The sequence below is a fragment of the Balaenoptera musculus genome, chromosome 2 (genome assembly GCF_009873245.2).
Source record: "Balaenoptera musculus isolate JJ_BM4_2016_0621 chromosome 2, mBalMus1.pri.v3, whole genome shotgun sequence".
In the NCBI taxonomy this organism is placed as follows: domain Eukaryota; kingdom Metazoa; phylum Chordata; class Mammalia; order Artiodactyla; family Balaenopteridae; genus Balaenoptera; species Balaenoptera musculus.
In genome coordinates, this window is record NC_045786.1 from 147,305,018 (window position 1) to 147,328,306 (window position 23,289).

General features: G+C 41.5%; 3 protein-coding genes across 11 annotated transcripts in view; 1 reads left to right on the forward strand and 2 right to left on the reverse strand.

Annotated features, from left to right (window-relative positions):
* Positions 1 to 7,698, forward strand: part of DNAL1 (dynein axonemal light chain 1) — a 34,786-nt gene extending 27,088 nt beyond the window's left edge. Inside the window, exons 6-8 of the mRNA XM_036843030.1 lie at positions 3,092 to 3,218; positions 4,087 to 4,227; positions 7,099 to 7,698. Coding sequence (XP_036698925.1) covers positions 3,092 to 3,218; positions 4,087 to 4,227; positions 7,099 to 7,139 — 309 coding nt within the window. The 3' untranslated portion in view covers positions 7,140 to 7,698. The remainder of the gene's footprint in view (positions 1 to 3,091; positions 3,219 to 4,086; positions 4,228 to 7,098) is intronic.
* An 8,792-nt stretch (positions 7,699 to 16,490) lies between these two features.
* PNMA1 (PNMA family member 1) lies at positions 16,491 to 18,951 on the reverse strand. Its single transcript, XM_036843029.1, has one exon. It carries the CDS (start codon positions 18,098 to 18,100, stop codon positions 17,039 to 17,041), a length of 1,062 nt encoding a protein of 353 aa, XP_036698924.1. The 5' UTR covers positions 18,101 to 18,951; the 3' UTR covers positions 16,491 to 17,038.
* Positions 18,952 to 19,595: 644 nt separating this feature from the next.
* MIDEAS (mitotic deacetylase associated SANT domain protein) overlaps positions 19,596 to 23,289 on the reverse strand; it is a 69,052-nt gene continuing 65,358 nt past the window's right edge. For 6 of the 9 annotated variants that reach the window (XM_036844729.1, XM_036844727.1, XM_036844728.1 and 3 more), the window contains one exon: positions 19,597 to 23,120. In XM_036844729.1, the coding sequence (XP_036700624.1) occupies positions 22,943 to 23,120 (178 nt within the window). In that variant the 3' untranslated portion in view covers positions 19,597 to 22,942. Of the gene's footprint in view, positions 23,121 to 23,289 lie in introns of all 9 variants that reach the window. The other 3 variants (XM_036844733.1, XM_036844734.1, XM_036844730.1) reach the window with 2 other exon arrangements.

Consider the following 23,289-nt stretch of genomic DNA (forward strand, 5'->3'; position numbering starts at 1 on the left):
TCAACTCCAATATCATGTTGCTTTACATTTCTTTCGCTTTATAATATGTTTTGATATCTACTGAGACAAGTCCTCTCTCTTTGTTCAAAATGTTTGTGGCTTTTCTTGGACATTTACTCTTCAAGAGAAACTTGAAAATCAGCCTATCAAGTTCATAAAAAATAAAATCCCATTGGAAGTCTTAGTAGAGTTGCATTGAATCTATAGATTGACTTGGAGAGAATTGATTTCTTTTCATTTTAGAAAACCGAACCTCTATACCTATTAAACAGTAACTTCCCATTGTCTCCTCCCCACCAGCTCTGGCAACCACCATTCTACTTTCCGTCTCTATGAATTCGACTACTCTAGATATCTCATATAAGTAGAATCATACAGTATTTGTCTTTTTGTGACTGGCTTAGTTCACTTAGCATAATGTCCTCAAGTTTCATCCATGTTGTAGTATATATCAGAATTTCTTTCCTTTTTAAGGATGAATAATATTCTGTTGTATGAATAGACCATATTTTGTTTATCCATTCATCCATCAACGAACACTTGGGTTGTTTCTTCCTTTTGGCTGTTGTAAATTATGCTGCTATGAACATGGGTATCCAAATATCTCTTTGAAACCCTACTTTAAATTATTTTGGATATATGCCCAGGAGTGGGATTGCTGGTTCATAATGTTTTTAATTTTTGGATGAACTGCCAAAATGTTTTCCATAGCATCTACACCATTCTACATTCACACCAACAGTGCACAAGTGTTCCAATTTCTCCATATCCTTGCCAGTACTTGTTATTTTCTGTTTGTTTGACAGTAGTCATCCTAACAGGTATGAGGTGCTAGCTCATTGTGCCAGCCTCCTTATTTCACAGAGTTAGAAACTAAGAAGAGCAGTGATTTATTCACATGCAGAAGCAGACCAGTTTGCTAAATGCCTGTTCATTCAATGTACAGTTCTCCAAAGGGCTAGTTTATTGAATGACAGATTTCACTGAATTGAGTCACACAGACTTAGCCAGTTTTTAGTGATTAACATTCACCAGATTGCTTCACCAAAGTTTGTCTTTATTACCTACTTAAAATATATAGAAAATTGTGTTGCTTGGAATGGTTTCAACACCTTTTAAACTTTTCTTTAAGATTTTATTTAGTATTAATTTTAGTGCAGCTGTTTTATCCCAGCTGTTAGATTTGTCAGTCCATCTTTGTAGAATGTCAGTTTCATATTTTAGACACTGATCACTTCTCAAATGATTAAAACACATAAAAATAGTAATCTAATTGAGTTGGGTAGTGAATTGTTATATTTAGGGAAGTAGGAAAAACAGTGGAATAGATTGAAAATGTACTGAAAGACAAAACTATGCCCTGGACACCCAAAATCTATACAACATTTGTTAGTCAATATACATAAGAAATTCTCATTCTGCAATGAGAATTTATATTCCCAAGTAAAGTCCCCAAATGCACAGAACTTTGGTCGTGGCAGAACAGCTGCATCCAAATGGCTGAAAACTAAACTGAAACTCAATTAATGCTTGTAAGGAATGACCAAAGCACAACAGACATCTTCAGAAGTTATCCTGTCTAAAGTAATTTCTATCCTATCCTATCTAAAACAAATTGCTATAATTTGTAAGTAGTTAACCAGTTTTTCAGTAAATCAGTAAAAGAGTAAATTCAGCAAATTGGCTGTTTGGAGAACTGATCAAATTGGCTAGGTGAAAACTGACCAAGAGTCCTCATCTGCACATGTAAAACGACACTAAGTAAGTGGCAGAACCCAGAATTGAGCCTAAACTTTCTAATTAGTATTATTTAGTCACTATTTTTTCTGCTGCCTCACACTTTCAGTGCCAGGATGGACTGATTTAAAAGTTTCTTTTACTTCGAAATTGTTGTTTCTTCTACTGAGAAAGTTGAAACTAAGATGAATTGTGGGCCTTGGGATGACACACAGAACTAACTCAGACCACTCCATTCTCAGCTTTTCCCCTTGGTTCCATCTGTATGGAAAATGCATTAATGATCTTTATCCAGAGTACATTTTTTCTCTTTATAGTCTGCAAAGGGACAGTTACCAGGACATAGACCTGGGTCCTACATTCTAGCATTACCATGTGGATGTAGGTAAATTCTTCAGGGTTAAGAGGGGATTGAGCATTGGATTGATTCTGCCTAGTCACTTTTTTGTTTTTTAAGGAACAAATAATCACTACATTTTGTCTTTTGTATATGGAAGAAGGAAAAGTTTTTGTGCCACTATTGATTGTATCTAGCATTTAAGGGTCAGTGTGACATAATCATTATAGTATAATGAAAAGACTATGGGTTTTAAGTTGAGTTTTATACATCAGAAAAAATAAGGTGAATTGATGCATAGATAGCAGGATGGATAGATGGACCAGATATGTGACAGGAAAAGGATAGTAGAATGTTAATGGTAGAAGCTGGGTAGTAGATATATGGGTATTTACTATAATATTCTTTCAACTTTTTTACGTTTGAAAGTTTTCATAATAAATATTTTTTAAAAACCCTGAAATTTAGACATAGGTCTACTATTTAATAACATTGTTGGGAATTCCTTGGTGGTCCAGTGGTTAGGACTGCGCGCTTTCACTGCCGTGGGCTTGGGCTCTATCCCTGGTAGGGGAACTAAGATCCTGCAAGCTGCGTGGTGCAGCCAAAAAAAAAAAAAATAGCATTGTGAGCTTAGAAAAATCCCTTAATCTATCTAGAATAGAAATCAAATAACCTGCTTTGCCTATCTTAATTAAATAAGGATCAAATAATACAATGTATAGGGAAGTAATTTGAAAAGTATATTATTCAATAAAAATGATAAAATAGTGCTCTTATTTCCCCTCTTGGTGATTTCAGTAGCTATTCTTAGTTCAGATCAGTTTGAAGAGAGGAAGAAAATGTTCTACTTGGCTTTCTTAATGAGAAAAAACTCCCACACAGCCTTCAGCTCTCCTGCCGTGGACAGGTTGGTCTCAGTTCTCTCTGAAGGCCATTGTCTTTATGTTTATGAGGAAGGGGACAGAAGGAAAAGCTTAAAAATAAGTATGTAAATCAAATTGCTTTCTTTTTCAGGAAGCAGTAGGGGACACGTTAGAAGAACTGTGGATCTCCTACAATTTTATTGAGAAGTTGAAAGGGATCCATGTAATGAAGAAATTGAAGATTCTTTACATGTCTAATAACCTGGTGAAAGACTGGGGTAAGTGAGGCTGGCTCTTTGCTAACCTTCTACCTCATGTTTATAGAAAATAGCCCTATAGGGAACAAGATACGAAATGGGGACATTTCTTTCTAAGCACAGAGGGAAATAGCTATAGGAGTTCCTATATTTCATCTAAACACTTGAAATTTACATTTAAATATTTACTTAGAATGATTATAATTGAATAGGTCCTGGTCCTATTAATCATGAAAAAAATTAAACTATTGTCCAAAGGCCAAAAGGAATCGGTTTAATAATTCTTGAGTGGAAGACTTATTTAACGTATATATTGCTTTTCTTTTTTATTGTACATTATCCATTTAGCATTTTAAAGCCCTATCGTGTGCCATGAACTATGCCAGGCTGTTGAGATACATAGTTGAATAGGACATTATCCCTGCCCTCAAGGAGTTCACAGCTTAGTGGGAAAGATTAGTTTATGAGTTAATAATTAGAAAACTGTGTGATAAGTTCTACAACAGAGGCTTGAATGAGTTGCTTTAAGAATTTAGAGATGGGTAGAGACGAAGGCAGTTTAGCTCAGCTGATACTGATGTAGTACAGTATAGACAAGACCTGTCACTGGAGATTGATTTGTTGATTCTGAACCTCATTTCCTCTTCTTATCCCATCCTTAGATTAGCATAAAGGTAGAAGAGGTACATCTCGCTTTCCCTCCCTTTCCATAGTGTCTTCAGAGAATGACTTCATATGGTATCATTTCCCCTACTTCCTTCAAAATCTTAAACAACGAATTGTTCTGAATAGTCACAAACTGAGGGCTAGTGATACTGGGATTCACCCTTCAAAATCATAAGAGTAAAACTTGCCATTTTAATATGGAATGTATTCTTTGTACTTGTAGGTGAATTTGTGAAGCTGGCAGAACTACCATGCCTAGAAGACCTGGTGTTTGTAGGCAATCCCTTGGAAGAGAAACATTCTGCTGAAGGGAACTGGATTGACGAGGCAACCAAGAGAGTACCCAAACTGAAAAAGCTAGATGGTGAGTGACTCTGGGCCAGCTTGGAAATGTTTTCTGGGTGTAAGAATTGAATTTGTAGTGCGGAATCATGAAAAGGAGCAAAACTAAAGAAAATGATAGGTTATCTCTGGTCTCCAAGGCCATTTCTGTCCATAGGAAATTTTGTGGTCCCAGTTTGGGCCAGAGTGAGATGAAAGACTTCTAGAATATTTAGACTGGTATAAGATCATCCCTAAACCAAAAGCTTATAAGAAAGCTGGGTTTATTCTCAAGTCCCAAACGTATTATTTTGCAAAATAATTAGACATAAATAGTAAGGAGTTGCTTTTTCACAATTGGATCAAAATTGTAATGTTCTCTCTCCCTCTCCCCCCTAATTTTAGTTTCTCAATACCTAAGATAGGTGAAAATGTCAGGAGAGATCCCTGACTGACTGGGTTCAAGTCCCAGTTCTAGCTTTTTTGTCATTGGGCTGGTTAATTCATCTCACCAAACTTTGTTCTTTTGTCATCTGAAAACCAGAAATGATAAAAGAGTCACAGACCTCCCTGGGTCTTTCCTCCTTCCAGTGGTCCTATGAGGAAGCCAGGCCATTTTTACCTTAAACCTACCCAATGTTATATATCAATCATATCTCAATAAAGTTGGGGGGAAAAGATAATGAACATATATATCACCCCCAAAAATTTCCTTTTGCCTCTTTGTAATCCCTCCCTCCTGCTGCTCACCACCATCCCTCCCAAGGCAGTCACTGATCTGCTTTCTGTCCCTATAGATTAGTTTGTATTTTATAGAGTTTTATATAAATGGAATCATGCAGAATGTTCCCTTTTTTCCCTCTGGTTACATACCTAGCGGTAAAATAACAAAGACAGTAGATTGCCTCTTGTGGGAGGTACAGGAATAAACAGGAAGATGCAAACAGGTTTCTTAGATACTGGTGATGTTCTGTTTCCTAAACTGGGTGGTGGGTATACAATAATTGGTTTTGTTACTCTTTATTTATATTGTATCTATATGAATGAATATTTCATAATTTAAAATAAAATAGAACAAAAGAGAGGGTACATTAGAGCCTTGGACTTCAGCCTTTTTATGTTCAACTTTGACCTCTAGAAAGCAGTTGAAATCATTTGTCTTCCTTTCTCATTGTGCACAGGAAGTGAACCCCTTCCATTAAGAATGGAAAAGAATCCCTTATGTAGACCCTGAATAGACCAAGCCACATTATATACAGCCTTTTGGACCAAATATTGACTTCAGGCCAATCTGAACAGCCCCTAGAAAAACCAGCTGGTCTATCCTAAACCAGTGAGATGGACCAGAACACAGGTGGCCACAGCTGCTAGCTTGCCTCTTTTTGCTCCTCTTCAGTTGCTTGTAAGAAAAACTGAGGCGTGTTAAAGAGCTAAAATGAAAAAGACAGACAATACCAAATGTTAGTGGAACAATGGAGCAACTAGAACTCTCATACCCTGCTGGATAGTAATGTAACTTGGTATAACTTTGGAAAACTGGCGTTATCTACAGAAGCTCTACATACATATCCCACATGACCCAGCAACTTTTCTCCTAGCTGTATACCCAGAAGAAAAGAACATGGATGTTTACCAAAAGACCTGTATGACAATGCTCATTGCACCACTATTTTAATAGCTATAAATTGGAAACAACCCAAACGCCCAACAACAAAAGAATAGATAAGTAAATTATGACATATTCGTACAATGGAATATTAAACAGCAATGAGAATGAATGAACTATAGCTTCACACAATATACATAAATCATATAAACATAATGTTGAGCAAAAGAAGCCAGACACAGAGCACACGCTACATCATTCTATTCATATCAGTTTCAAAATCAGGCAAAATAATCCATGGTGTTAGACATTAGGATAGAATATACCTTTTGTGGGGGGACAGTGACTGGAAGGGGACCTGAGGAAGTTTTGGGGGTTCTGGTAATGTTCTCTTCCTAAGCTGGGTGCTGGTTACCAGATGTGTTCACTTTGTATACATTTATCAATCTGTACACTTATAATTTGTGTACTTTGTATGTATATTTCAATAAAACATTCACTACCCCCCACAAACAGATGCTGTGGGGAGTACAGAGGGGTAAGACTCTGCTCGTTGCCATAAAGAAGAATCACACAGGAAGAGGCACTGGAGATGGCTCTTAATTAAGGGTAGGGCCTAGATGGAAGGGGTGTTACGGGGGCATTCCAAAATGGAGGAACTTTGTTAGCCAGGAGTCCAGAGGTAGTAGTCTGCAAGATGAGTTTGGGAGATAATGAGTTGATCAGTTCATCTGGAGTAGAGGGTGACTGGCTGAAGAGTGAAGACTGAACAGTTGACCAGGGTCAGATTGTGGGCATGCTTCAAATGCCAGAGCTCAGAAATGGCTGGCTCTTGGGCCAGTGAGAGCCTGCAGATGTATTTTATTTTCTGTGCCTTGGTTCTTTTTATTTTTTTCCAATTTATCCCCAATGTTTAGTATTTGGGGGAGTAACATAAAAATTCAGATTCTGGCAATACTGGGATTGCGTATTTTATTGCAAAAAATGAATATTTCTTTGTGTTTAACATACAAAGTTTTTAGTGTGTATAGGGCCTTATTTTTCTGCCTGGTACCTGTAGGTGTTTTTATTTGTAACTCTGCATTTGGGGACCTGAATATTTATAATTACTTATATTAATCCATTTGGGAATTCTCCTGAGAGGCTTTTTGGTTAATTAGAAATTTAAAAGATTATTTTATGATATTATTTTTATTATGGCACACTTCTCAGCATCTCAGAACTCCTCAGGTTAACAGAAAAATATTTTCATTTAGAATTTAACAATCTCTTGCGAATGACCAGTAATAATTTTCTTTTTCATTTTAGGTACCCCAGTAATTAAAGAGGATGAGGAAGAAGATAACTAACACCACATTTTCCACTTTGTGTAACTTATTTAAATGTCATAAGAACAATAGATAAGTTTGGTATAGTTGTCTATTTTAAAGATTCTGTGTGGGGCAAATGGTTCTTAAGATAAAACAAATCTTTCATTCCTTTTTTTCTCGTAACCTATTCAGTGTTTCCCCCCCAAAATGATAACACCAACTTTATATATTCTAGTTCTCTTTTTAGAAGCTATAAATTTTCAATTTTTGTCTTCAGTCCCAGTTATGTACTGCGTGGCCCCATCTACTGAAACCTTTATAGACCAGTCATTTTTAACAACAAAGGAACAAATGTGATTCTTTATTCAGTTTGTTTAGTTTTTTCATTTTTGTTTTTGTTTTTTTTTAGGCCAGGCATTTAAATATATACACTTAACTTTTGAATCTGTAGGCCATCTTTCTTGAAGGTCCATCTCTTTATGACTCAGAAGCACAAATGTGTCATGCCTTTGGTTTGGGAAGAGCTCCTCTTAGAAATATAGCAGCAGTCCTAGAATCAAGACTCCAAAGTCCAGCTGGAAAAACTATGGTGAAAAAAGGAAAAATTAGTACCTTGGAGGCCTTATAGCCCATGTTATATTTACTTATTTGTTGTTCCAAAAGTGTGTGCATTGTCAACTGGAATTTATGTTGTGTTTACCTGTATGTCCACTCTAGTCCTGCAGACAGCCAGCCAGTCATTCCATGATCCAGGTCAGTGGTTAAAATGACTGTTATGATCACTCCTTTGACCAATACTTTGGCCTTATTACACATACGGACCTGATCTTAGGCATACTTTTTGGTTATAGTTCCTTATATTGGGTTGGCCAAAAGGCTTCTTCGGTTTTTTCTATAAGATGGCTCTAGTAGCACTTAGTTGTCTTTAACTTCATTTGAAACAATTTTGTTAGATTGTATTGTGACAGCTGTCGTATCAGCATGCATTTAAAAAAAAATTATCAAAATTGGTGAATTTTTGTGTAGCCATTTTAATATTGAAGATGGAAGAAAAAAAGCAACAGTTTCTGCATATTATGCTTTATTATTTCAAGAAAGGTAAAAACGCAACCGAAACACAAAAGAAGATTTGTGCAGCGAATGGAGATGGTGCTGTGGCTGATCGAATGTGTCAAAAGTGGTTTGCGAAGTTTCATGCTGGAGATTTCTCGCTGGACGATGCTCCACGGTCGGGTAGATCAGTTGAAGTTGATAGCAATCAAATCGAGACATTAATTGAGAACAATCCACGTTATATCACGTTGGAGATAGCCAACATACTCAAAATATCCAAATCAAGAGTTGAAAATCATTTGCTCCAGCTTGGTTCTGTGAATCGCTTTGATGTTTGGGTTCCACATAAATTAAGCGAAAAAAACCTTCTAGACTGTATTTCTGCATGCAATTCTCTACTTAAACGTAACAAAAACATTCCGTTTTTAAAACAAATTGTGACGGCCGATGAAAGTGGACACTGTACAATAATATGGAAAGGAAGAGATCGTGGGGCAAGTGAAATAAACCACCACCAACCACACCAAAGGCCGGTCTTCGTCCAAAGAAGGTGATGTTGTGTACATGGTGGGAATGGAAGGGAGTCCTCTATTATGAGCTCCTTCTGGAAAACCAAACGATTAATTCCAACAAGTACTGCTCCCAATTAGACCAACTGAAAGCAGCACTCGTCGAAAAGCGTCTGGAATTAGTCAACAGAAAACACATAATCTCCCATCAGGATAATGCAAGACTGCACGTTTCTTTGATGACCAGGCAAAAACTGTTATAGCTTGGCTGGGAAGTTCTGATTCATCCACTGTATTCACCAGACATTGCACCTTCAGATTTCCATTTATTTCAGTCTTTACAAAATTCTCTTAATGGAAAAAATTTCAATTCCCTGGAAGACTGTAAAAGGCACCTGGAACAGTTCTTTGCTCAAAAAAATTAAAAGTTTTAGGAAGATGGAGTTATGAAGTTGCCTGAAAAATGGCAGAAGGTAGTGGAACAAAAGGGTGAATATGCTGTTCAATAAAGTTCTTGATTAAAGTGAAAAATGTGTCTTTTATTTTTACTTAAAAACCAAAGGAACTTTTTGGCCAACCCAATATGTTAGATAAGTAAATATATATAAGCAGTAGTTATATTTGAATTCCTAGCCTAAATGTTGGCCATTCATATTTTTTAAAATTTGCCCTAATAACTTTTCCTGTTGACCCTCATGTTGAGAGAAGTGATTGTTGTAAGGGTGTAGAACTTGAAAGACTGGATTTGGTACCTTTCAATAAGTGAAATTTAGTATTTCAAAATATATTTTTTCAAAAAGTTTAAGTTAAACAGCTCTTAAAGTGAATTATGTATATGGTTGTGGATGGAAAAGAGATGTTTCATTATGGAATCCCAGGCAAACGGCATTATTTTTGAGGATTGTCTCGTCTGTGAAGCGTAGCAGGTGATTTAACCTCAGAATTGCAAAGCAATAGTTGGATGCAGAGCTTGGAATTTATCATATAAGAAAAAATTGTTTTTGGAAAATGCAAGATACAGTAGTCAGTAACCAGATGAAGTCCATGGTAGGCTGTGACTGAGTCACTGATAGATTGCAAAAGAGAAGTCAGAGGCCCTCTGCCATATTGTGCCTAAAGTCCCTCAACCAGAGACTATTGGCTCCTATTTCCCCATTTACTTGTGTAAAACTAGTCAAAGAGGGAAGAGTCATCTTTAAAAAGTGATTGCATAAGTAGTCCTGGCTTTCTGAAGTTTTCATCTGTCATTTAAGTAGGAATTACATGATTTCTCTGAGTCACTCTGATCAAAAGGGACCACTGCTTTGACAATCAATTCTAAATAAAGGTCCAATACTTTTTTTAGCTTCCTTTTGCTCTTCCTTACAGTCTGATAGGAAGAAATCTTTACTCTGACTGGCTTATACATTCAAAGCCTTTGACTATTTCTTTTGTGAACCATAGGCAATGAGAATTTTCCTTGGTGATGTTTAAACTAAGAAGACGATCTTTTCTTGTACTCTGCACTTCATCTAGTAGGTAAGCTTAAAGCCCTATTGCTAGGTATGGCTGTATTTTCTAAAAGTTATGCTGGAAGTGAATATAGTAGGGAATGAATGAATGACTTCATACTGAATTTATTTATAAAATGGCTTACAGGGTTGGTGTTTGGTTTTTCTGAATTCTTAATATAGAAACTAATTTTCTCTGTTTCTCCTTGTTTCTTAATGTCTTTTAATCACTGGTAGTTCTCAGAGAAGTGTAAGGTGCTTTTCTGTGTCCATTTCACACAAAATTCATAATTCAGTTCCACTCAACAAATATTGAATGACTTCTGTGCCTCCTTTTCTTGGAATTAAAGCCAGAATCCATGTTATTAGAAAATGGAAGATAAGGTATATGAAGAAGTTCAGAATATTCTCTCAAATCATTCCTTAAATCATCCTTTACTGCTGCAAATTTAGCTGATATTAAATGCTTTTGGTTTATGCTTCTTGGATTAGATATTTGACCTCCTTGGAAGAGATTCTCTCTGTGCTCCTTGTTTAAAGCATTATGCCATTTTAGTGGATCATTCAATTTCTTCTCTTCTTATAATGATGGAATCAGTACAGTATTTTAATTTTTCACAGGAAATTTTATTTTCGTCTACCAAGGAATTCAGCTTTCCTATGTTCCCTAACTCTAAGCTTATGGCTGTATTACCTTGTCAGGTCTTGAAAGGTTTTTGTGTTCTCTGTAAATAGGCGTTTGTTCCTTTAAACCAGAGTTTCTCAACCTTGGCACTATTAATATTTTAGGCTGGATAATGTTGTGGGGAGGGGGGCTGTCCTTTGTAGTATAGGATGTTTAGCAGCATCTCTGGCTTTACACATTAGATGCCAGTAGAACCCTCTCCCAAGTTGTGACAATCAGAAGTGTCTTCAGACATTGCCATCTATCCTCTGGGGCAGAAGGGTGGGAACAAATTCACCCCCGGTTAAGAACCAGTGCTTTGTAGCAACATTCCTTTTTCCAAGGTCCATTTATTTTCACTCTGTAGCCATATGCTACCTGAGTTGTTATTTGAGAGAAGGTGATGTATTTAATAATCGTGGATGGAAGGAAATGGTCACTGGTGTTTTCCTTTTCATGCTCATTTTAATAATTTTCACATAACATTAGAAACTCAGGGCTGGAAGGTTCAAATTGTTTTTTAGCAGGGCCTCAGCTTTTATTGTTTAGCATTCTTATCTTAGGACAGTAATTATTAACCTACCTCTCTCCTACTATCAACAGAATCCAACTTTATGATAGATTTTGCTTTGTCTCTAAAGTTTAACATTTTAAGTGTACTTTAGAAAATGGATCATCCTTCTTAGGTGTTCATTCTTTAAGCATTCATTGTCCAATAATGCACAAATTTTGTAGACTGTAGCAGTCATTAAATACAGAAAAATATTGTATAAAATTTGGTAATCATATATGAAAGTAGCTGGTATAGGCACTGATTTTGCATGTGGACCGAAGACTGTCTGGTCATGATAACTTGATATGGTTACTGGATCTATTCCACAAATAGTGGTGGTATAAGACACGTAAATGTGGTTCCTGTATAGAAAGAAATTTTGATTTGAATAGATGCTTCTTCTGATACCTCTTACCAGTGGTCTGAAGTAGAATAAAGAGGAGTACGAAATGAATCTTAACTGTTAACTTATTCTCAGAGTTGGTGATGTGTAAGTAGAGTCGAAGGTGGTTATCTATGTGACCCAGAATCTTCCAGCTGGATTTTTCTTAGGACTAAATGGAAAAAAGTATAGGGCCTAGAGAGGTTGGATTAAATCATTAACTTTAAAAAATTGGGGGGGAAGTGTCAAAGCATCAATCATGAGTAGTCTGATTGTCTCTTTAACTGCAGTCTGATTGTCTGTTCACAAAGACCTTACATTGTTAAGTATTGGTAAAGGAGGAAAAAATAACTGCTAAACTGAAAGTTATACTTTACCAGAAATTAATTTCTTTGGCACACATTTTCGTTATTTGGGCTGCTTAACGTGCCTGTAAATAATTAAATATAAAACAAGATTCAGTGTAGCAGAGTTGGTGCTTCTGACATAGCTAACTTGACCATATTCCTTAATCTTCATTTTAGCATGAGTGTTTTTAACTATAAAGTAAGTGCAATAAAAAAATTAAAGGTGTTTTTTTTTAAATCACTGAACTTTTAGAAATCCCTCATCTATATCTCTATTCTTGCCTTTTTATCAACCACTGACTACAAAGAAAGAAAACTGAAAAACTAGACTGAGTCTTACCTTTTTCTAACCTAAGATAAATTTTCACTTGACACTTGGAGAAGTCATTACTGGATTCTACTTAGTTTCCCATATTGGGCAGGTTAGAAGGGAACCAGCCAACCAATTATGATCTAGCAAATTTAACACGGGGGTGGGGGAGAGTAAGCTATTTTTCAGTAGATTTGCACTTTAAAATGAACTGGATGTTGGTGGAAAGTACTCTCAAAGGGCAGATGGGTAAATACCTAGCCTGCATGTGGATATTAGAGAATCAAACCTCATCCTTGCTCATTCTAAGCCCACCTGAGCAGTAGTTGTGTGTCAGCATAATCAGAGCCAGGATTTCCCTATTTCCTTACTTGGTGTCATCTTCTATGTCTGCTACATTAACAGTCATCCCTCTGGGGGATGTATCAAGTAGAATCTCCTACTCAGAATAGAAACTTTGTGAGTTATCTTTCCTACATCTAGATTTTAAAAATTAATTTAGATGTTGGCTAGATTAAGTTGTGGCTAATGTTACAAGGGTGGGGAGTTCTTTGCTTGTTTGATCAGCAGGGTACCTGCCTCTGAGGTGCTATTGCCTAGAGTGATCAATCCCATCAAAAGACTGGTGAGTTGGTAGCTGTAGAGAATATACATATGGCTAGCTTCTCCCAGGGTGTCAGTCATGATCACGAGCATCACTCCAGAATCTTTGGCTTCTAGAACCAACTCCATTCTGAAGAACATTTTAACATCTATTAATACATCGGTAATAATCTTTTATATGCAGGAATTTTGTAGCATGTCTTTATGACTAAACTTACTGTGTTAAATTATTTAGAAATGTTGAGTTTCTGAACGTTATTTTGTGAGACGTTTTAAAATAGTAATAAATTGTGTTATTTTATAAAAAAATTAATGTGTATCTTTTTTGGTTACATGTCCATTAGTTTTACCTAATATAGAACAACTATGTGAACTTCCAATGATATTCAGTTCCGAAGAAACTCAGTGTTTGGATAACATAGTCCACACAGCTTGTGTGTGTGAGAGAGGGAGAGGGACAGAAAGAGAGAATTAGGGATTGACTCATTTCTTTATGCCAAAAACATTTTTTTTCAGTAGTTTACTACCAATGATAACCTCCTCTCTCAAGTTTCTAAGTCTTCCCCAGAAGTTCTCTGGGCACAATTTCAAATGACTAGGATCCTGGAAGGAGCACTTCCAGAGACAGCAAGTTACTACTGCACTTGGTTATTTCTAGTCCTCTCCTGACTTCCAGAAGTGTACAAGGTTAAGGTTGGCTGACAGGCCCTTGATTTGTGGTCTGGAATGACCTGACGTTGGCTAGCTCTTTTTTGATATACAAGAAACAGGAAGAACCCAGCAATAAATAGCAGTAATATTACACATTTTCCCAGCATATGTTCTGTGCTATCAGTCAAATGTAATTTTGGTCACAGAATGGGAATATAGTACAGTTTCTACTTCTTTATTCCACAATTCTTTGGTTGTGAGGATATGTTTCTTGCTGCTCTCCTCCTTTAAAAAGCAGAAAGATTTTAATTTGTGCCTATTAAGAGAAAACCTTAGGCTTCCTTGGTGGCGCAGTGGTTGAGAATCCGCCTGCCAGTGCAGAGGACACGGGTTCGAGCCCTGGTCCGGGAAGATCCCACATGCCACGGAGCAACTAAGCCCGTGCGCCACAACTACTGAGATAGCGCTCTAGAGCCCGTGAGCCACAACTACTGAGCCCGCACTCTAGAGCCCGCGAGCCACAACTACTGAAGCCTGCTCACCTAGAGCCCGTGCTTTGCAACAAGAGAAGCCACTGCAATGAGAAGCCTGCGCACCACAACGAAGAGTAGCCCCCGCTCGCCACAACTAGAGAAAAAGCCAGCGCGCAGCAACGAAGACCCAATGCAGCCAAAAATAAAAATAAATAATTAAATAAAAGAGAAAACCTTAATTCAGATCATAAATAGCACGTTATTTTTAGTTCATTGTTTCCTAGAACAAAGGGTGAACATCTAGAATTCTGACATTTTTTCTGCCATATATATTACATTAAATATATGTATGTATATGTAGATATATACAATTATTATATATAATAAAAGAATCCTAAGTGATGACCTTCCCTTCTAAAATGGAATCAACTCTGCAGCCATAAAAAGATGGCATATCCCTATGTACAGGTAAAGTATGCCCATAACATACTGGGTGAAAAAAGTGAAGAACCTATTATTTCTTTTTGTTGTAAATGTAATGTGTGTGTGTGTGTGTGTGTGTGTGTGTGTGTGTGTGTGTGGTGGGAGGAGGGAGTATGTTTATGATGGAGTTGGGGAGAAGGTAGGAGTGAGTGTGAAGACAGGACTGTGAGAGGTATGGAGAGTGTACAGAGCGCCATGCCTGTGGGAATGGAGGAGGAAGTTATGAGTGGGGAGGAGGGGCAACGGGGACGTTTGTCGGGGGAAGTGAAGATTTGCGTGTCTGTTGTGGGGTCCAAGATGTGGAGATGTGTTGAGAAAAGAGTGTGACAGGGAGGAACAGACATATGATAAGTGAGGACATGAATAATTGTACAGAAAGATCTTAGAACGTATACCAATATCAGCCTTCATAAATAAAATTTTTTACCTTGTGATTGTTATGCAGGCCGGCTATAAATTTAAAGCCTTGTTACTAGGGGAAAACCCCACTGAATTCTTATGTTCATTTAATCACTTCTGGATTTACTAGAATTTCAAAAGATGGACATCTTCAGTCACTGAATCTCTGCAACCAAACAAACATGTCTTTAAGCCGTATTTCCCTTTTTATATCCTCTTGATATAAATGGCTGCTGCAATACTGAAGCATTAATTTTATACAGGTATGATGAGTTATTCCTGCAGTGAAACATTTTTAGCTGAAAAAAGATTTAAAAGGGGAAAAAAAGCATTACTAGATAACCTCCTAAGCCATTTCAGGATTTTCTAACATCTAATAGTAAGTTAACATTTACTTGTGTCTATTTTGCCTTCAAACATTTGTCTTGTAGAAAACATGCAAAAATTGAATATATTAAAAAGTATTGCTGGGGCTTCCCTGGTGGCACAGTGGTTAGGAATCCGCCTGCCAATGCAGGGGACAGGGGTTCGAGCCCTGGTCTGGTAAGATCCCACATGCCGTGGAGCAACTAAGCCCGTGCGCCACAACTACTGAGCCTGCGCTCTAGGGCCCGCGAGCCACAACTACTGAAGCAGTGCACCTAGAGCCCGTGCTCCACAACAAGAGAAGCCGCCGCAATGAGAAGCCTGTGCACTGCAACGCAAGAGTAGCCCCCGCTCGCCACAACAAGAGAAAGCCCGCGTGCAGCAACGAAGACCCAATTAATTAAAAAAAAAAAGTATTGCAATTTAAAGTTACATACTATGGGGCTTCCCTGGTGGCGCAGTGGTTGAGAATCTGCCTGCCAATGTAGGGGACACGGGTTCAAGCCCTGGTCTGGGAAGATCCCACATGCCGCGGAGCAACTGGGCCCGTGAGCCACAATTACTGAGCCTGCGCGTCTGGAGCCTGTGCTCCGCAACAAGAGAGGCCGCGATAGTGAGAGGCCTGCGCACTGCGATGAAGAGTGGCCCCCGCTTGCCACAACTAGAGAAAGCCCTCGCACAGAAACGAAGACCCAACACAGCCATAAATAAATAAATAAATAAATAAATAAAATAAAATAAAGTTACATACTATGATATAAAGCTTAAAGTAAAACAATTGAGGTTTGGGGTTTTTTTTTTTTCAGTGACATGGGGAAGTCTTCCTAAGAAATGAAAATATAATAGAGCTTAATTACACTGAAAGTTTTTTATACATGTCAGAAAAACAAGACAATAGAATTTTAAAAATATTTTTATTAATATACATGTATTTGATAACTTCGAATTTAGAACACTTAGACTCAGCATGAACAAGGTAAACCACACTTCAATGACAAAGATTTGAAACGGGGGAATAGATACTGCAACTGGTTCATATTAACCTCCGCTTGCAATTTGTATCTTGTCCAGTGAAAACTTGATTTACACAGCTCTACAAGTGCAGTATTTTTCTAACAACCCATTTTGTAGTCTCGGAACACTTTTCAGTTAAACTGATTTAGATGTTTAAAGATGAAAAATAAGAAACTTGCACTCTAAAGTTGAATATCTAATTCACATTTCTTTCCGTTAATGTAAATCAGGAAGAATTTACAGTAAACACAAAAACTATTCACGATAGTAGTAATAACAGTTCACATTTTTACTGAACACTTCTTGTGTTAGCCAGGCCCTGCACTAAACATCTGAACGTGCAATTTCACATTTAATTGCCTCGACGGGAAGTGTCACGAGTTCACGTTTTCCACAACTGATGATGATACAAGCTGATGACAGTTTGCACTGAGCACTCATGTCCAAACCTTTCCCTGGCATCGTAGCTAGCATGACTCACTTGTACCGCAGCAGCTCTGGTGCTTGCTTGCACGATTTTACTAATGTTACATGAATACGCAGGCCTGACTTCCCCCCGCCCAAAAAACTAAGACAGCACAAAGACAACGAACAAAAGCAGCTGTGATCTAGGTCTGCACTGAAGCCCCTTTTCTGGGGACTCAGAAGTGCCCCTCCAGGCCTAACTGCAGGAGGGCAGCCTCAGCCTCCTCCTCCTCTTCCTTGGCCTCCTCCTCGCGGATCTGCACCAGCAACTGGAAGAGGTTTGGCGCTGGCCCTTCCGCAGCCCCAGTCAGCCACAGCTGCCTTCGGATGGCCCAGCTGTGGTTGGCCCCGGCAATGACCTGCTCCAGGCGGGCTTGATTCACGTTATCTTTATCTATGGCCCCCTTCTCCACCACCTTCTGCAGCAGAGGCTCCAGACGAATGACATAAGCGGATAACTTTTCTCCCGGGTTCTGGTAAGTGTTCAGAAATCTGACCTGCGCATCCCTAGAGCTCTCCACGCTCCCAAACACCTGCTCAAGCGCCTTCAGGCATTCGGCGGTGGTAATCGCAGGGTTGCTGATCTTGAGAATGCGTATGAACTCAGCAGCAGGGCCTCTAAGACTCTGCATCAACCGCCGCCTCTTTTCCACATCTGACACCTGCCACTCCTCTATGACCTCATTAGTGTGCTCCAGCCAGGGACCAAATGTCTCCTCCCCAGGCCCCAGGATGTCCCTCCCGGAGAAGAGTGTCAGCTTCTTGTACCATACGGACTCAACAAGAGGCTGAATAACATTATCCAAAATATAGTTTAGCATCTCTGCTGTCATATCTGGGCCTGGGGCCGGAGTGGGGTTCTGAAACCCAAGGACACGGGCAACATCTTGCACGGTCCACCCCTCTCTTGCTAGGAAGAGGTGCAACCTTTCTAGAAATTCAGCATCGGAAGTCGGGGGCTTAAAGACCACTTTCCAGACCCCTCCTTTACCTGGCATCTCCCTGGGGATCGCGGCGTAATCGACAGCGCCAGTGAGCTCTAACAAGGCTGCTTTGGCATTCTCTTCCCTCCAGAACATTCTCCCAAGCACTCGATAGGGCACCTGGGGCATCGCAGCCTGGAGGGTCTCTTCGATTTCAGCCTCATCACAGTTCACGGGGATCCCCCAGACCAGCAGGGCTCTCTGGGAGTTCACATCCATCCCCCTACACCAGTCTTCCAACAGTGCCATCGCCATTTTGCCAACTATCAAGGGCCCCAATTCTACAAAATCCGGGTTACTGTGGTTCCCTGTGCTCTAGGACTTGGGACGACAGCAAACACTCCCCCGCAATATGCCCGAGGAGTCAAGCTTCACGCAACCACGATTAACAAACGACACCAGAGTCCTGCTCTCGTCCTTTCGCTGCCCCCCAATGTCAGTCCTCCGCGTTCTCGGAGCGAAGCCTGCGGGATGCTCAGTTACGCGGCCTCCGCCATCTTGCGTCTCTGGTCGGGGTCCGCGGGCCGGGTCCTCCACCTGTAGGCAGGGTGTCGCGTCGCAGCTCAGAGGCGAGGAGTGAGGGCGGGCGGCGAAGGCAGCAGCCGCCGGGCTGTAGAGGCCGCCGGGGTGTAATCGCGGGGCGTGGCCTTCTGTTCCCAGCCCCGGCGCCAGGCACTCGCGACTGCTCACGGCGTCAACCGGGCTTTCGCGGTCGGAGCCCGGCCTTCAGGCGCGCGAGAAGCCGCTTCCCTGCAGACGAGAACTGTGCCGCCCCCGGAGGAAGAGACTACCCCGAGGTCGCAGCGGTGGCAGCGGGGCCAGCCCGAGAGAGGCTCCTTCGCTGGAGCAGGTGCCCGTCTGGGCTGCGAGGACGGCCGGCCGGGGACCCAGAACACAGGCAGCGGAGGCGCGGGTAGGATGCGGAAGCAAGGCTAGAGGCGGCGCAGGCGAAGGCAGGCCGCGGCGACAGCGCGCCCGGGTTGCGGCAGGTTGAGGCGCGACGGCGTAGCGCGGCTTCCGACTGGTCAGACCCGCAACCCGCCGAGGCGTAACGGCCTCAGTGGCGGGCGGGGCCGGCCGGCAAGTGGCTTTCGCCCCGCCCCGCCCCCGCGGCCGAGCCTGCGCGAGCGTAGCCACGGAAACGGCGGCCCAGAAGACTGACGACCGGAGTGCTCCGGAGGCCCGCAGAGGCGAGCGGTTGCCTTGGTGCCAGCAAGGGGCTCCGGGCATTAATTTCTCTGACAGCGCGTTTCCTTTTTCACGTTTTCCAGATTTTTTTTTTCACAAAGCACTGCGTTTAAAAGATGATAATATAATTCTGCAGTGAATTTAAGATGATATGCGTCCGTCAAGGAAGATTGTCTATTCACGTCGCTCGTTCAAGTCAATGCTGTATAAGAAAATACCCTATACCATCTGATCGCACTCAGCAACCTCCGCGAATTTCATCCCAATGAAACTAAAACGTTGGAAATGTGCCGTGTGTTTGTGTGAGACACTGAGTTGAGACTTTTTCTTGTCTAAAATTTTGTAAGAAGATCTAGATCTATTTAGTAACCTTTGTAGCCAGGCAAACGCTACTGTGTTATTTCCCCTGTCCTGGCATCATTGACAGTTAGCTGATAAAACAGAATCCTTACGGTTCAAAAACGTCAAGTAATCCCTTGCAAGCAAACCATGGCCTATTTACGTCAATCCCAGATGGTGAAAATCTCCCCAGAAGGACACAGCATTCAACTCTGAATTTTTAAAACCTTATTTAATAAAAGGTTTAAAGATACAGAAGAACGTTCAAAAGTAAATAAGTTACATAGGTACATTACAATCACATCAGCAAGATTTTCTTTAGTGTGTTAATTTTTTTTTATAAAAAGCACACAAAAAATAAAATCTTCAGTCTGGTCTATCACAACTGTACAGCAAAAGAGGTAATATTTATATATATGTACACTATTTTAATATGTAACAGTCTTTTTAAAAAAGGGTGCCACAGGCAGCAAACACACAAAAGGCAGTGTCTGATATTTTTCAAAATAAAAGGAATATACTTATTTATATGCTATTAAAATATTTGTACAATAATTACAGACTGTCAAGGCTATTCCTGTGCTCTGTCCCCTCCAACAAGGCCTTCGACTGAGAGACGAATGAAAAATTGAAACAGCTGCAAATTGTTAGAGGCAAATCTTAACACAGCAAAAATATGGGGAGGACATACAATTGTTTTATAAAAATATGCATACTTCCTATAAACCTAAGGAGTTAGGCTTGCCAGTCTGGTAATAAATACCGTCCCAGAAACGTGAGCCCCAGTAAAAACATACTTAAATAGCTGAGGCTTCAGTATGTGTTGTATTCCTCCTTCATCTTAACATCTGGCACGTGAGAAGAAAGAGGTTAGGTCACTGAGGCAGTTAAATATAGGGGATCCCTTTAGACGTAAGCAGCACACGACCTCTGTGCCAGGGGTGGAAGTGGGGTAGCAAAAGGGATGGGTGTGTACCTTAGTTGTGAGGGGGGCTGCTGAAGGCATGGAGGATAGTGCTGAAGCACTGTCTCCGTGGGTGGGTAAGAGACCTCAGAAACGGTCTAGAACACAGGCACTAGGTTAGTTTCATGCCCTTAGCTGAGTGTAGATGGAGGCTGAGAGATGGATATGTGAGATGGTGTGGGGAGGACATTATAAAGCTGAAGGTGTTTGTCATTTAACTTCTTAAAGCAAAGAGCTCTGAATATAAGAAAAAAGAAAAAACAAAGTAGCCTAATGGTTCACAGGGAGAAAGCACCATAAAGGATATACCTATGCCAGCTTCTATGGCTGCACCTACTTTATTGGCAGGTCACTTGCCACAATTGCATCTGCCCTCTAAACATTTTACCTTTTACACTGCATTCTAGCTATAAATCCATTCTGGAGCATAAACCCTTCTAAAATACGGTGTTGGGTGGGGTTAATACAGAGAGGTACCATCTTGATTTTCTCCACCTATATTCACCTGGTCTGGTCTCCGTGAGCTTAGGAGAATCACTCTAGACGAAGGAGGTTTCTGTTACCACATGTCCAAAAAAGAAGCCTGAAACTAAATACGGTTTAAATAGAAAAAACCTTGGGAAACATAAGTAGCACTTTGGGGCAAAGCTGCGAAGGCACTCATATTACATATGTGATTTAGAAGAGAGCCTAAATTTGCTACCCTCCTGTTTTTGGAGGGTATACCAGATTTTTGCAGTCTTGGGCCGTTGAGCTTGTAAAAGCCTGTGGAAGAAACTAACTGGGAAGTTAGAGGTCTAGGTAGCCATCAGGAGTTGGGGAGGGGGGAGAATTTTGTTAACTCCCATAGCTGGGCTCATGTATAACCATATTAATGCATAAATGAATGCTAACACATACCTGATAGTGCATAGTTTAGAAATAAAACTCCCTCCCCACTCCCAGCTACCAATACGACGCCTTTAGGCTATCTCAGAAGGGTAGCAGAATGAATACTTTTTGGCTCCTTCCTAACATGGATTCACTTAGAACTTCTTTTACACAACTGAAGTTGAATAGCAAGATCAGAAAAATAACTCAGCTCTCCTATGGGACCGGCAAGTGAAGGGACCTCCAGAATCTTCCAGCCCTTCCACTTCAGTGACTCCACACCAAATATGGCTTCTTCAAGCCAGAAACAAAACCAGAATCTGGCTTCCAGCCAATCCCCTCAAGCTACTTGAAAGTACAGCCAAAGAAGAGGTAGCGACAAGAACTGCCTTTGATCTCCCTTGATCCTGCTAGTCTCCGTGTGGCTTTGCGACATCTTCCACCTTTCCACCCTCTTTCAGTGCTACTATCATTCCTATTGGCAAAACGAGGGACTTTAGGGTCTTGGAAATGTGGGAGGGAGGGTGGTGCCAAGAAGGTGCCTTGTTTTGGGATAAATGCACTTGGGCCTCTGGAAAGGAGGAAGCCCCTGGTCCCTGAGAGGATGTTAAAAATTAAATATTAAGAATAAATAAATAGCTCCCAAATGACACAAGTCAAGGAATGAAGGCTCCTGTCCCATCTGGCTAGGAGACCTCCCCCTCCCAGGGAAGGATCCAGAAATCTCCAGCATGCAGGACTGAGGGCTGAGCTGTGGATATCAGCACTAGACCAGGTGGGGTGGGGTTAGGTGGCAGCTGCCAAGGGCAGGACAGAGGCAGGCAGGAAACTTGCACCAAGGAGGAGCAGGCTGGGCCTAGGCTAAGCTCCCTTAGCAGCCTCCAGGGCCCAAAGGTATTTGGCAAAAAGGTGGGAAGCAGGAAAAGCCAAGGCTTATCAAAAGCTCCCTCAGGCCTAGCCCTGTAGCAGCCCTGCAGCTTCCTTCCTCTGCACAGTTTCCTTCCCTCCAGCAGGCTGAGAGCTTGCAAAGAACATTGGCTCCTTCCCCAAACATCTGAGAAAACTTTCCAGCCCCAGCAGGCTGCTAGCGAGCAGCAAAGGGATAGGTACCAGTCCTGGTCTCTCTCCCTGCACCCGTTCTGGCAGCCTCCCTCCCACGGAGGACGTGGCCTCTCTGAGGACACAGTCACTGGAGCAGCATGGCCTGGACACTGCCGTGCGGGAGACAGCACAGATGCCAGGCTGAGCTCCCTCTCGGAGATGGCCACCACACTCCTTCCTACGGAGTCCCTCTTTCCGGGGCTTAGGGCAGGGCCTGTACAGGTCCCCTGGGGCGGGGGATTAATGCTGCCTAGGGGGCGCGCTTGTGCTCGTCTCTCCATGGTGACCTAAGGGAGAAAGGGAAACAAAGAGGGAGAGAAGCGACCTCGTGGCGTGGCGGCAGAGGTCCATGTGAGAGGCAGCGGTGGCAGCGCTGGAGCCCCTCCCCAGGGGCAGCCCCAGCGAGCAGGGACTCTCCCAGTCCCAGGAAAGCACGAGGGAAACTTCCGACAAACCAAATGCAAGAGAACTGGATCCTGCAGCCCTTAACACTGCTCCTGGGCCCTGTATAAGTAAAAGAGCCGTTTATTTAATTGTATCCGTTTTGCAGAGACAAGTCCACGTGATCTCTCCCTCCGGAGGTTCCAGTGCTGGCAGGGCGTCTCAGGCTGGAGCAGGGCCCGGAGCCCCGGGCGTCAGCCCCTCTCGCCCGCACTGCTCTCCTCCCTCAGGGCCGGCTGGTGGGGGGAGGCGGCCGCAGTGGCCGCAGCGGCCGCGGCCTCTTTCTCCTTCTGCCTCAGAGCAGCCGCTTTCTTCTCCTGCTCGGCGTGGCTCTTCATGTGAGCGCTGCGGCTCTTCACCTTGTAAAACACCCTGTAGTCGGACAGGAGGGGCTCCAGTAAGAGGTCTGTCTCCAACCCTGGGACCTCCAGGCTAGAGCACCTGCGCTCGCGCGCGTGCGTGCGTGCGTGTCTGTTCTGGGGGCTCCCCGGCCCTTCTGGCTTGCTCCGCGCCACGTGGTCCAGCCCCACCCTCCAACAAG